The sequence below is a fragment of the Schistocerca nitens genome, chromosome 4 (genome assembly GCF_023898315.1).
Source record: "Schistocerca nitens isolate TAMUIC-IGC-003100 chromosome 4, iqSchNite1.1, whole genome shotgun sequence".
Classification (NCBI taxonomy): Eukaryota; Metazoa; Arthropoda; class Insecta; order Orthoptera; family Acrididae; genus Schistocerca; species Schistocerca nitens.
The window spans coordinates 428,888,908-428,901,538 of record NC_064617.1 but is presented as its reverse complement, the minus strand read 5'-3'; the positions used below and the strand labels follow the sequence as shown (position 1 = coordinate 428,901,538).

Genomic DNA, 12,631 nt, shown 5'->3' with positions numbered 1-12,631 from the left:
GAGGGGTGGGAAGGGTCCTTGGTAGGATGTCCCTCATTTGTGGACGTGATGATAGATAATTGAAATCCTGACAAAGGATGTGGTTCAGTTCCAGTTCAGGGTGATATTGGGCAAAAGGCGGTGGGGGGGGGGGGGGGGGGGGGAGAGTGCTCCTTTGTAGCTGATTCTTTTCTTGAGGGTGGTGGAAGAATTGGGGGTATGTGAGGATGTGGCATGGGAAATCTGTGTGTTGGACTAGATTTAGGGTGTAGTGCCTTTCTATCAAGGCCATTGTAGGACTCGGCATACTGAGCAAGAGAGTTCTCACGTCACTGCAGATACATTGTCTACACATGGCCCAGCTGTAGGGGAGGGATTTTTTGGTGTGGAAGGGGATAACATCTATTGAAATGCGGGTACTGGTGGTTAGTGGATTTAATGTAGACAGAGATGTAGATGGAGCCATCAGAGAGGTGGAAGTCGATGTCCAGGAAGGTGACCTCCTATGAAAGCAGGCCTGACACATACTAAATCTGCTGCAAACACTGCAAAGCATTTTATGTCAGTATGACAACCAACCAGATGTCCGCCAGGGTGAATGGCCACCGCCAAACTGTTGCCAAAAACAAAGTTGATCAACCATTGGCACGACATGCACCTAAGCATAATGTGCTAAATTTCAGTGACTGCTTCACAGCCTGTGCCATCTGGAACTTTGTCTGACCACCACATTCTCTGAACTATGCAGATGCGAGTTATCCTTGCCACACATCCTCCACTCACCTAACCGTTATATAAAAGAATGCTAACTTTGATGTTGTAATGTGTCAGTATTGTACTCCTTATGTATCGCTGGTGTCTGGAAGTTTTGAAGCTGATCACAGCTTTTCCATGGAGGGTGCATTGTCTTACTGTTAAGTAGCAACAGTGTTCCAAAGCTAGTGATCGCGTGCCATCCTGATGTTTGCAAGTAGAGTAAGTAACAAAAAGTTAAGTAATTACAATGTTTTTACTTTTTGGAAGAACATTTAAAGATTCCAGGTGAAAAGACAAAATGTGTGGTTAACTATAGTTTGAGAGTATGTCAAAGAAAGGTCCATAATTCATTGTTTCGATGCTGTACCACAGGCTGACAAACACAGACATGGTATACTTTTAGTCTGTCAAGTCCATTTCCGATGACTAAAACAAAAATAAAATGGATAATGGAATGTGTTGCTTGTTTTGCCAAAAAATGCATTGCCTCAGTCCAATAAATAAGATTTTTATTAAAGATACATACAGCTGCAAAATTAGCTATGCATCTTAAACTATTGTAAATTTGGCATGTCCAGTAGGTCTTTATTCTATAACTTAGACAGTGAAAATTTATATTATTTTGAAATTTTCTGGTAAGAAGAAAGCTACATTTTATGCTCTTCTGAAAAAGCAACACCTTATCATTTCATCTTAAAAAACTAACAGCTTTTTATGGTTCCTGAATCTTTCATTTATTTGGACATGAGTTCTGCCAGTGGACCATTCATTGTAACGGTATGTCTTGCAGTCACTGAATTTTTGTAAATACACATTACAATATGTACAGTACATGATGATATAATCCTTTTATTTTTAACAAAGGAAAATTCTTGTGGAAAAACTAATAATTCTGAAAGCTAGGATAGTGTATTTATGAGGACATGCTGAAAAGTAATGCCTCCAAATTTTTTACATGAAAACTCTGAAAGCTTTTTAAATAAAACAAATGCTGTTAACATTCTGCATCTTTATTCTTCATGTCTAAATATTTGCAGCCCTAGAGAGCTCCAAGTTGTAACATGTAACTTGGTTGTCTATAATGTAACCAAGTTGCTGCATGAGACAGCATGCTGCAATTGAGTTTCACATTCAAGAAGTTCGTTCACACATGGAGCACCCTAGCCTTCAGCATGATGATGCCAGACCATATACAGGGTGTTTCAAAAATGACCGGTATATTTGAAACGGCAATAAAAACTAAACGAGCAGCGATAGAAATACACCGTTTGTTGCAATATGCTTGGGACAACAGTACATTTTCAGGCGGACAAACTTTCGAAATTACAGTAGTTACAATTTTCAACAACAGATGGCGCTGCAAGTGATGTGAAAGATATAGAAGACAACACAGTCTGTGGGTGCGCCATTCTGTACGTCGTCTTTCTGCTGTAAGCGTGTGCTGTTCACAACGTGCAAGTGTGCTGTGGACAACATGGTTTATTCCTTAGAACAGAGGATTTTTCTGGTGTTGGAATTCCACCGCCTAGAACACAGTGTTGTTGCAACAAGACGAAGTTTTCAACGGAGGTTTAATGTAACCAAAGGACCGAAAAGCGATACAATAAAGGATCTGTTTGAAAAATTTCAACGGACTGGGAACGTGACGGATGAACGTGCTAGAAAGGTAGGGCGACCGCGTACGGCAACCACAGAGGGCAACGCGCAGCTAGTGCAGCAGGTGATCCAACAGCGGCCTCGGGTTTCCGTTCGCCGTGTTGCAGCTGCGGTCCAAATGACGCCAACGTCAACGTATCGTCTCATGCGCCAGAGTTTACACCTCTATCCATACAAAATTCAAACGCGGCAACCCCTCAGCGCCGCTACCATTGCTGCACGAGAGACATTCGCTAACGATATAGTGCACAGGATTGATGACAGCGATATGCATGTGGGCAGCATTTGGTTTACTGTCGAAGCTTATTTTTACCTGGACGGCTTCGTCAATAAACAGAACTGGCGCATATGGGGAACCGAAAAGCCCCATGTTGCAGTCCCATCGTCCCTGCATCCTCAAAAAGTACTGGTCTGGGCCGCCATTTCTTCCAAAGGAATCATTGGCCCATTTTTCAGATCCAAAACGATTACTGCATCACGCTATCTGGACATTCTTCGTGAATTTGTGGCGGTACAAACTGCCTTAGACGACACTGCGAACACCTTGTGGTTTATGCAAGATGGTGCCCGGCCACATCGCACGGCCGACGTCTTTAATTTCCTGAATGAATATTTCGATGATCGTGTGATTGCTTTGGGCTATCCGAAACATACAGGAGGCGGCGTGGATTGGCCTCCCTATTCGCCAGACATGAACCCCTGTAACTTCTTTCTGTGGGGACACTTGAAAGACCAGGTGTACCGCCAGAATCCAGAAACAATTGAACAGCTGAAGCAGTACATCTCATCTGCATGTGAAGCCATTCCGCCAGACACATTGTCAAAGGTTTCGGGTAATTTCATTCAGAGACTATGCCATATTATTGCTACGCATGGTGGATATGTGGAAAATATCGTACTATTGAGTTTCCCAGACCGCAGTGCCATCTGTTGTTGAAAATTGTAACTACTGTAATTTCGAAAGTTTGTCTGTCTGAAAATGTACTGTTGTCCCAAGCATATTGCAACAAACGGTGTATTTCTATCGCTGCTCGTTTAGTTTTTATTGCCGTTTCAAATATACCGGTCATTTTTGAAACACCCTGTATGAGCACTGTGACATCTGCAACAATTCAGTACCTTACATTCACCATCAGCCATTATCCTCCATATAGTCCTGACTTGGTACTACCTGATTTTACCTGTTTTCAAAGCTTAAATAACACTTTTGACGACTTAACTTTCATAGTGATGAAGCGGTGCAAGCTGAGATGAGGTTGTGACTCTGTCAACAAAGTCAGATGTTCTACAGTGACGGTATCAACAAATAGGTCTCTCATTGGGAGAAATTTGTGTGTCACTGGGTGACCATGTTGAGGAATAAGTATGTAGAAATGATGAATAAAGATGTAGACAAATAAAATTCTCTTGAGTTTCCAGCTACAACAAATGGTTTAAAATCCATGAGCTTTTGGCTGAGTACTCTTCAGCCATTATCAAGTGGTTTTTTTGGTTGCTGTGACCGTCCTTATATAGTCACATTGCCTTCTGTGACATCACTACTGCTCACTCCAATGTTTTTATTGCACACTCACTGTGCCTGCTTCAACCTTCCAATGGCCGGGTCCCACATCGTGCTTAGCTGCATGCCCCCATCTTTATTGAACATGTTGTCACAAATCTTTATTCAGTTGCTTCTTTTATTATACAATCCCAGAAACTATTAGTCCTCAGTAATAACAGATTCCTTATTGAATGCAAATACTTTGTGTGTTTTCTAGAGCATGCTCTGCTACCACTGATTCCTTGGATTATCGAACATGAAAGCATCTCTTGTGTTCTACAGGGCACTGTTCAATAGTATACATAGCTTCTCCTACATAATGGTATTTTACATTCTCCTGGTATTCTGAGGCCTACATCATCTTTCACAGGCCTCATGAGTTGCTAAGTTTCTGATAGAGCCCTGAAGAACAAATCAGTTTTATGCCTCTTTAGGAGTAGCTAATTTTTCCTGTTAGTGAGCCACAGAATGTCAGAAACCCAAGCTTCTTCAAGTCCTCCGTGGGGTCCTTCTGTTTGCCTGTTTCCAGAAAGATGGCTTTTTGAAATCTGGCAGTTGTTGTAACCATTTTCCTTTAATACTTTCCATAAGTGGCCTAGTTCCTTAGACAGGAATTCTGCATCTGAGACAGCTTCTGCTTGATGCACCAAGGTGCATGTTTTTACCATGGATAATGATAACTTTTTGCATGCGTGTGTCAGTCTGTGTGGGTGGGGTTCTGGTAAACACCCATTTTCCTTATGGCAGATGAGGATGTCTAGGAATGGCAAGGCACCATCTGTCTTTACCTCGAAAGTGAACTTGATGTAGTCATGGATACTGTTGATGTGATGCAATAATCATCCCGCTTTTCATGATCCTGAGACCGAATAATGAACATGTCATCAAACTAATGATAAAAACAACTAGGCTTTGCAAGAGCCATGTCCAGGGCAATGTCCTCAAAGTACTCCATAAGCAGTTTGGCTATAACTGGAGCTCATTGGTTCCCCATTGAGATGCCATCTGTCTGGTTAAAATATTCTCCATCATACAAAAAAAAAAAAAAAAAAAAAAAAGAAAAAGAAAAAAAAAAAAAAGAAAATACAGTGATGTCAGAGTGTGCTTAAATAATCCTCAACAGTGTAGTCAAACTTCATGAAGCTCATGATGGAGGTAGGGACAGATGGTGCCTTGCCGTTCCTTGATGTCCTTATCTGCCATAAGGAAAATTGTGCCTCAGCAACAGTGTTTACCAGACACCCATCCACACGGACCGATATCTTCACACTAAAAGCTATCACCATCTGTTGCAAAAATGTTCAGTTCTGAGGGCTTTGGTGCATCAAGCAGAAGCCATCTCAGATGCTGAAAACCTTCTGAAAGAAGTGAGCCACTTACAGAAAATATGAAATGTAAACTGCTAAAACACCCTCCAGATTTCACAAGCCAGCTTTCCGGAAACACGTAAGGAAGAGGACACCGAGGAGGAGGAGGAGGAGGAAGAGGAAGAAGAAAGAGTTGGCATTTTGTGGCTTGGAAACAGGGAAGGTTGGCCAGCTCCTAAAGAGGCATAAAATCAATTTGGTCCTCAGAGATACATAAAAAAATTCAGCAACTCATGAGGCGTATGAAAGATGATGTAAGCCTCACATCATCAGGAGTGTATAAAATACTGTGCGAGTGTGGACAGCTTTATATCAGGCAGGCTATGCGAACTATTGAATTGCACTATGTAGAACATGATAGATTAGATTAGATTAGATTAGATTATTTTACATTCCATAGATCCGTGCTGAGGAGATCCTCGTGGATGCGGAACATGTAATTTTTTTTTTTTTTAAGCTGAAATAACAATACTAATAGTATGAATATATACAATACATCATTTGTTTCTATTAAAAAATTCGTCAATGGAGTAGAAGGAGTTGGCCACTAGTAAGTCTTTCAGGCTCCTTTTAAACTGATATTTATTTGTAACTAAATTTTTTTATGTTTACTGGCAAATTATTGAAGATGAGTGTTCCTGAGTAGTGGACCCCTTTTTGAACTAAAGTAAGTGCTTTTAAGTCCTTGTGCAGATCATTTTTGTTCCTGGTATTGTATGTATGAACTGAGCTGTTTGTTGGAAAATGAGATATATTATTTAGGACAAATTTCATTAATGAGTAAATATACTGAGAGGCAGTAGTTGGTATACCCAGTTCTTTGAAGAGGTTTCTACAGGACGTCCGTGAATTTACTCCACAAATAATACGTATTACACACTTTTGGACCCTGAAAACTTTTTTTTTACGTGAAGAGTTACCCCAAAATTTTATACCATATGACATTATGGAATGAAAGTAGGCAAAGTATGCAAGCTTTTTCATTTTCATGTCGCCTACGTCTGCTAACACTCGAATTGCAAATACAGATTTGTTAAGGCGTTTCTGCAGTTCTGTGGTGTGCTCCTCCCAACTGAATTTATTATCAAGTTGTAATCCCAGGAATTTAAGACTGTCAACCTCTTCTGTCTGCTCTTCTTTGTATTTTATGCATATGCTGGGTGGAAACCTCTTACAGGTTCTAAATTGCATATAGTGAGTCTTTTCGAAGTTTAATGTCAGTGAGTTGGCTTTAAACCATTTATTAATATCCATGAAAATATCATTAGCAGATCTTTCTAGAACTACACTTGACATACTATTTATTGCAATACTTGTGTCATCTGCAAACAAAACGAACTCTGCTTCTGGCAGTCTAACTGATGTGAGATCATTAATGTACACAAGAAAAAGCAATGGCCCTAAGATGGATCCTTGTGGGACACCACATGTAATTTCTTCCCATTCTGATGATGACTGATGACTTAATTCACTAGTCCCTTGCACTGACACCCTTTGTTTCCTGTTAGTGAGGTATGACTTGAACCATTTTGCAGCACTGCCCGTGACACCATAGAATTCTAATTTACTTAAAAGGATGTTGTGGTTCACACAATCAAATGCCTTTGACAAATCACAGAAAATACCTGCTGCTTGTAATTTGTTATTTAATGAATTAAGTACATTTTCACTGTAGGTGTAAATAGCCTTCTCGATATCAGAACCCTTCAGAAATCCAAACTGTGTTCTTGATAATATGTTATTTGTGGTCAGATGGTTGAGCAGCTGCCTGTACATTACTTTTTCTAAAAATTTTTGAGAATGCTGGCAAAAGTGAAATCGGTCTGTAGTTTTGATGGTATCTCTTTATCCCCTTTCTTGAATAGAGGTTTAACATCTGCATATTTTAGCCAGTCAGGAAATGTCCCCGTTATAATTGACTGGTTACACAAGTAACTTAGAATTGTACTAAACTCACAAGAACATGCCTTAATTAACTTTGTTGATATTTCATCGTACCCACTAGAATGCTTTGTTTTTAAAGATTTTATTATGGATGTTATTTCTTTTGGTGAAGTGAGTGATATATTCATGTACTTGAAGCTATTTTTGAAGGCTAGTTTCAGATATTCAAGGGCATTATTTACTGATCCTGAAAGTCCCATTCTATCAGTAACGGATATAAAGTACTTGTTAAATAGATTTGCCACACTATGCCCATCAGTTACTAATGTGTCACCTACCCTTAGTGCTATTTGCTCCTGTTCCTTTCTGGTTCTACCAGTCTGCTCTTTCACTATATCCCATATTGTTTTTATTTTGTTCCCTGACATTGCTATCTTCTTCTTGTAGTGCATTTGTTTAGACATCTGAATTACTTTTTTAAATGTTTTACAGTATTCCTTGTATTTAGCTAAATCATCAGCATTGGAGCTATTCTTGGTCGACAGATACATTTTCCTTTTTGTCTTACAGGAAAATTTTATTCCTTGTGTAATCCATGGTTTTATTATAGACTTCTGTTTAATTTGAGTAACTTTTAGAGGAAAACAGTTTTCAAACATGGTACTGACATTGTTCATGAATGTGTTATATTTTCATTCATGTCATGAGCACTATAAACATCTTTCCAGTTCATATCTTTGAGCAGTTTTCTAAAACACTCAATTTTTGGTTGATTGACTACTCTACTGTACTCAGATTTAGCAGTCTTGATAATCTGCTTAGAATTTACATCTAAAACAAGGAGCTGCATGTCATGATCTGACAGTCCATTTATAACAGGTTTTATGATATGATTTTGTTCCTTTGATTTGTCTATAAAAATGTTATCAATGACTGTCCTTGAGGATTTAGTGATCCTAGTTGGAAAGTTTACAGTGTGAGTTAGATTGAAAGACAACATTACTAACTGCAGTGAATGTTTACTGGAAGATTGCGTTAGAAAATCTGTATTAAAGTCACCAGCAATCAAAATTTCTTTGTTTCTTCCTGTTAAATAACCCAAAAGAGCTTCTAGATTATCTAAGAATAGATTATAATTTCCTGCAGGTGCTCGGTAAATAGTTATTATTATATAGGATCTGTTATGGAACTCTACTTCTGTTGCACATGCTTCTAGATGCTGCTCTAAACAGAAATTATTAATGTCAATGTTCTTGAATTTATGGCAGTTTTTGAGAAATGTGGCAACTCCTCCTCCATCCATATCTACTCTGCAGAAGTAGGAAGCTAGCTTAAATCCTGAAATGTCTAACATATCAGTGGTCATTTGATGTTCAGAGAGGCAGATTATGTCAATTTGGTTAGATGAATTCATTTCATCGATACAAATGAGTAGTTCATCAACTTTATTTCTAAGTCCCTGAATGTTCTGGTGTAATAAAGATAACTGATACTGCATACTAATGGGATTGTAACTGCTTTGGCGAAGATGAACTGGCAGTTTCTGATTACTTTCTGTTAAACACTGTTTCAATGGAGGCTGTATGATAAAATCTGACTCCTGTTCATCTGTTTTCTCAAACTGAGTGTGTCTGCCAATCTCTCTTAAAACTCGTTTTCTTTCCCCCTTCCCTATCCTAAAAAAGGCATCCCTCTGACACCTGTGACCACTGGTATTTTACCGCTTGTGCCAGTGTCCCCCATTAAGTTTTCTGCAATCAACCCAGACAGTTTTCCCTTCCCTTTCCTATTGAGGTGAAGGCCATGCCTAGTGTAGTCCCACCTATCGATAGCATCCACAGGAATCAAACCAATATGGGACCCTATATCCGTCCTAAGCAGCCACTCCAACTCCAAGTTCACCCTCCCTACGGAAGAGTTCAAATGAGGCCGATCATGGCATCTCAACACAGACACAAATCCCACACTCGTATGCTTCGTTGCTGACGCTATCTTCACCAGGTCACTCTCTATGGAATATTCAGAGTCTCTGCCAATGCTATTTCCCGGACCACCCACTATAACCACGGCATCCTCCTTTGTGAAATCCTTGCATAAAGCACCTACATCCTCTGTTACCTGACCCAGATCTGCACTAGGCTTGAAAAAGTTTGTGACCTGGTACTCTGGACTTAGATTTTCCTGCAGTAGTTGGCCAACACCTCTACCATGGGAACTACCTAACAACAGAACTTTCTTTCTCTTTACAAATTTCCCTACCTTTTGCAAGTCCTTGAAAGCTTGTTGTGCCCTTTCTACAGCTTCAGCTACATGAGGCTCGTCTGATTCTGACTGAGGCAACAGGTCAAATCTATTTTCAAGATTTATGACAAAGCTGTATGATGCTCTCCTTTGCCTGTTCCCCCTATTACCTGTTGCCACTTCCCACCTCTGTTCACCCTTCTCCCTCTTTAACCTGTCCAGATCCTCCCCTGCCTTGTCTAGGTCAGCTTGAAGAGCTGCAATTTTCCCTTCCTGTTCCAATGTTTTCCTATCTCTACTGCAGATCCTACAATACCACTGGTGAGCCTCATTTATGTCCCCATTTCCCACGCCACTACATTCGCCCCAATGAAAGAAACTACAGCACCCATCACACCATACCCCGGAACTAATGATCCTACGGCATGTCACACACTTCTCACTCATGGTAAAAACAGAAATCGTATAAGCTGATTTAAGTAGTGACTAAAACGTAAACAAAGGACCCTAGAAACTATTCAGGCAGATATAAATAAATTGAAAGAGTACTGAATAAAAAAACTGGTGATTACATATAACTCACTGTTTACTTACGATACGCGCGTGTGAAATTAAGCCTAAAATCCATGCTATAGGCGCGAGAAGGAAAATAAACTTCTTACCCCGTTTAATCTTCTTAAACACTTCACTAACCCTTCCACTAATGTAACAACACTTATATTATATTTATACCAACTGGAAACATTTATCTATAAGTTTAATTCACTGCTTACTTACGATTCGCGCGCGTGAAATTGGGCCTAGGATTCGTGCTACAGGCGCGAGAAGAAAATTACGCTTCTTACCCCGTTTAATCTTATTTTATACTTCACTAACACTTCCACTAATTCAACAACACTTATATTATATTTATAACACCTGTACACGTTTAAAAATAGCTTAATAACAACACTTTTTATAATTAATTAGTGCAGCAAATACTCGAAGAGTCCGCGTCGGCGCAGTGTTGCCAACAAGTATGCTTTCACCTTTCACAGCCTGAGAAATCTCTGGTAGCATTCAATGAGAGATCTGTTATTATGTGGACTAATAGTTTCTGGGATAGCATAGTAAAAGAAGCAACTGAGATACAGATTTTTTACAACACCCTCAATAAAGGCAGTGGCCTGCAGTTAAGCACAGTTTGGGATGCGGCTATCAGAAGGCTGAAGCAGGCATGGGGGGCATGCAAAGAAAACATTACATTATATGGCACTGAAGCAAGCACTAGTGATCTCACAGAAGGCAGAGCAATTATATAAGGATGGTAGCTGCAACTAAAGGACAGTCACCACTTGACAATGGCCAAGGTGTTCTCAGCTGAAAGCTCAGCGATTTTAAACTATTTGATGCAGCTGTAAGCTCCAGAATTTTATCAGTACACACTGCTGCGAAATCGTGCCAAGACATAGAACATTCATAACGTTTGTTTTATTTAAAAAGCTTTAAAGATTTTCACATAATAAATTGGTGGCATTACTTTTCAGCATACCCTCATACTTTAATATTTGTCTCTTGGCAGTACTGATACTTCTCCTGAAGATACATGATGGCCATTGACTGTGTCTTAACGTTATAATTTTATGCTATTTTTTATTTGTGTGTATTGCTGTTGCAATATGGAAATAATGTACTGTTGCTATTTTTCATTACAGTTGGAAGCTCAAGGTTCTCTTACATCAGAAGAATTAGCTCAAACATTGGGAATATCTGTCTTGTTAGCTAGGGAGCGACTGCTCACCACTGAGAAATATGGGAAAGCATGTAGAGATGAGAGCATAGAAGGCCTGCGGTTTTACCCAAACCTTTTCCTTCAGCGTGATACATAGTCCAATATTGTAATTTTGGAACTGGAAGTTGCTGTTCAATAAAGTTTTATGTTTATTATTGTTACTTCTTGAAGTCTCAGAAATTGTGCTGTGTATTTCTCTCATAGTTGTTCTCATCTACCAGCGATAACATAATAAGGCAAGAATTATACTGTGGACTTTTCCACGATTTTGAAAATGTTGCAATTTCAAACATGTATATTATGACTTGATGTAGATAAGAGATATACATAATAGGAATTTTATACAGGTAAAGTAATTCAGGCTGTGCTATTTATACTTTAAAGAAAGAAAGAAAAATTACAACTCTCAAGTGATAAACTTTTATGTAAATGATGATTCAGAATTTTGAAAATTAATCAATAGGACATACTTTACTTTCAATTCATGAAATATTGAAACAGTTTTTGTTATTAGACGAACTGTGTGACCAAAACTCAAAAATCTGTCTTGTTACTAATGTCAATACCTTTTGCTTCTATCACATTGAGTGATCTCTTCAGAGACGAGTTGTCACTCATTTCTACTAGACTTAAGAGAGAATTAATTTCTATTCTTTTTGGTGCACTATAAATAGTATTTTAAGACATTTATTATGCTCCAGGTCAGGGCTTTGAGCAAATAAATCTTCCAAATCCACTTAATTTTTTTCAGCCCATGACTCAATGGTCTCTGCTTTGTGGAGAGAAGCATTATATTGGTAACATAAAATGTCTTATTCTGAAGTTAAAGTGTGGGAATCACATTATCAAAAATGTTTTGTCAGTACATTACAAAAAAGTAATGTTCTGAACTTGGACCAGGAGAAACAGCTACAGCCACAGTGTGTCTACTAAATACCTCTGTTGTTGCAGTATACTCAGTTAAATAGTGTTCACTAGACATCAGCCAGGTCCACAAATTTGTCTCTTAAGTGGCACCTCCTGTACTCACAGTTTCATAATACCTTCTTCCATTGCTCTATTAACTGAAGATGGCACAGTATGCATTGCTTTAACAAAATCATGTGCTTGTAGTGACCAGTGACTTCTGGGAAACAACTCAGCCACAAAAACCAAGTACCATGCCATAGGCTGTTCTGTAATTGACCAGTGTACCTGAAGTGCAATGCAAGTCCACTGCATTAGTTAAAAATGTTGGAGAAATTGTTTGTGTAATGAACCAAACAATGGAAAGTCCAAGTTGGATATCAACCATATTATGAAAGGATAGGTTGCTACTCACCATAAAGATGAAACATTGAGTTGCAGACAGGTGCAGTGAAAATATGTTACACACTTAGCTTTCAGCCGGCTTCAGAAAAGACAAAAAAGAAAATTAAGAAAAAGAACACACAC

At 39.0% G+C, this 12,631-nt stretch overlaps 1 protein-coding gene across 1 annotated transcript in view; it reads left to right on the top strand.

Moving 5' to 3' along the window:
• Nucleotides 1–11,358, top strand: part of LOC126253054 (vacuolar protein-sorting-associated protein 36) — a 49,606-nt gene extending 38,248 nt beyond the window's left edge. The window contains exon 7 of the mRNA XM_049954139.1: nt 11,121–11,358. Coding sequence (XP_049810096.1) covers nt 11,121–11,294 — 174 coding nt within the window. The 3' untranslated portion in view covers nt 11,295–11,358. The remainder of the gene's footprint in view (nt 1–11,120) is intronic.
• The last annotated feature ends 1,273 nt before the right edge of the window (nt 11,359–12,631 follow it).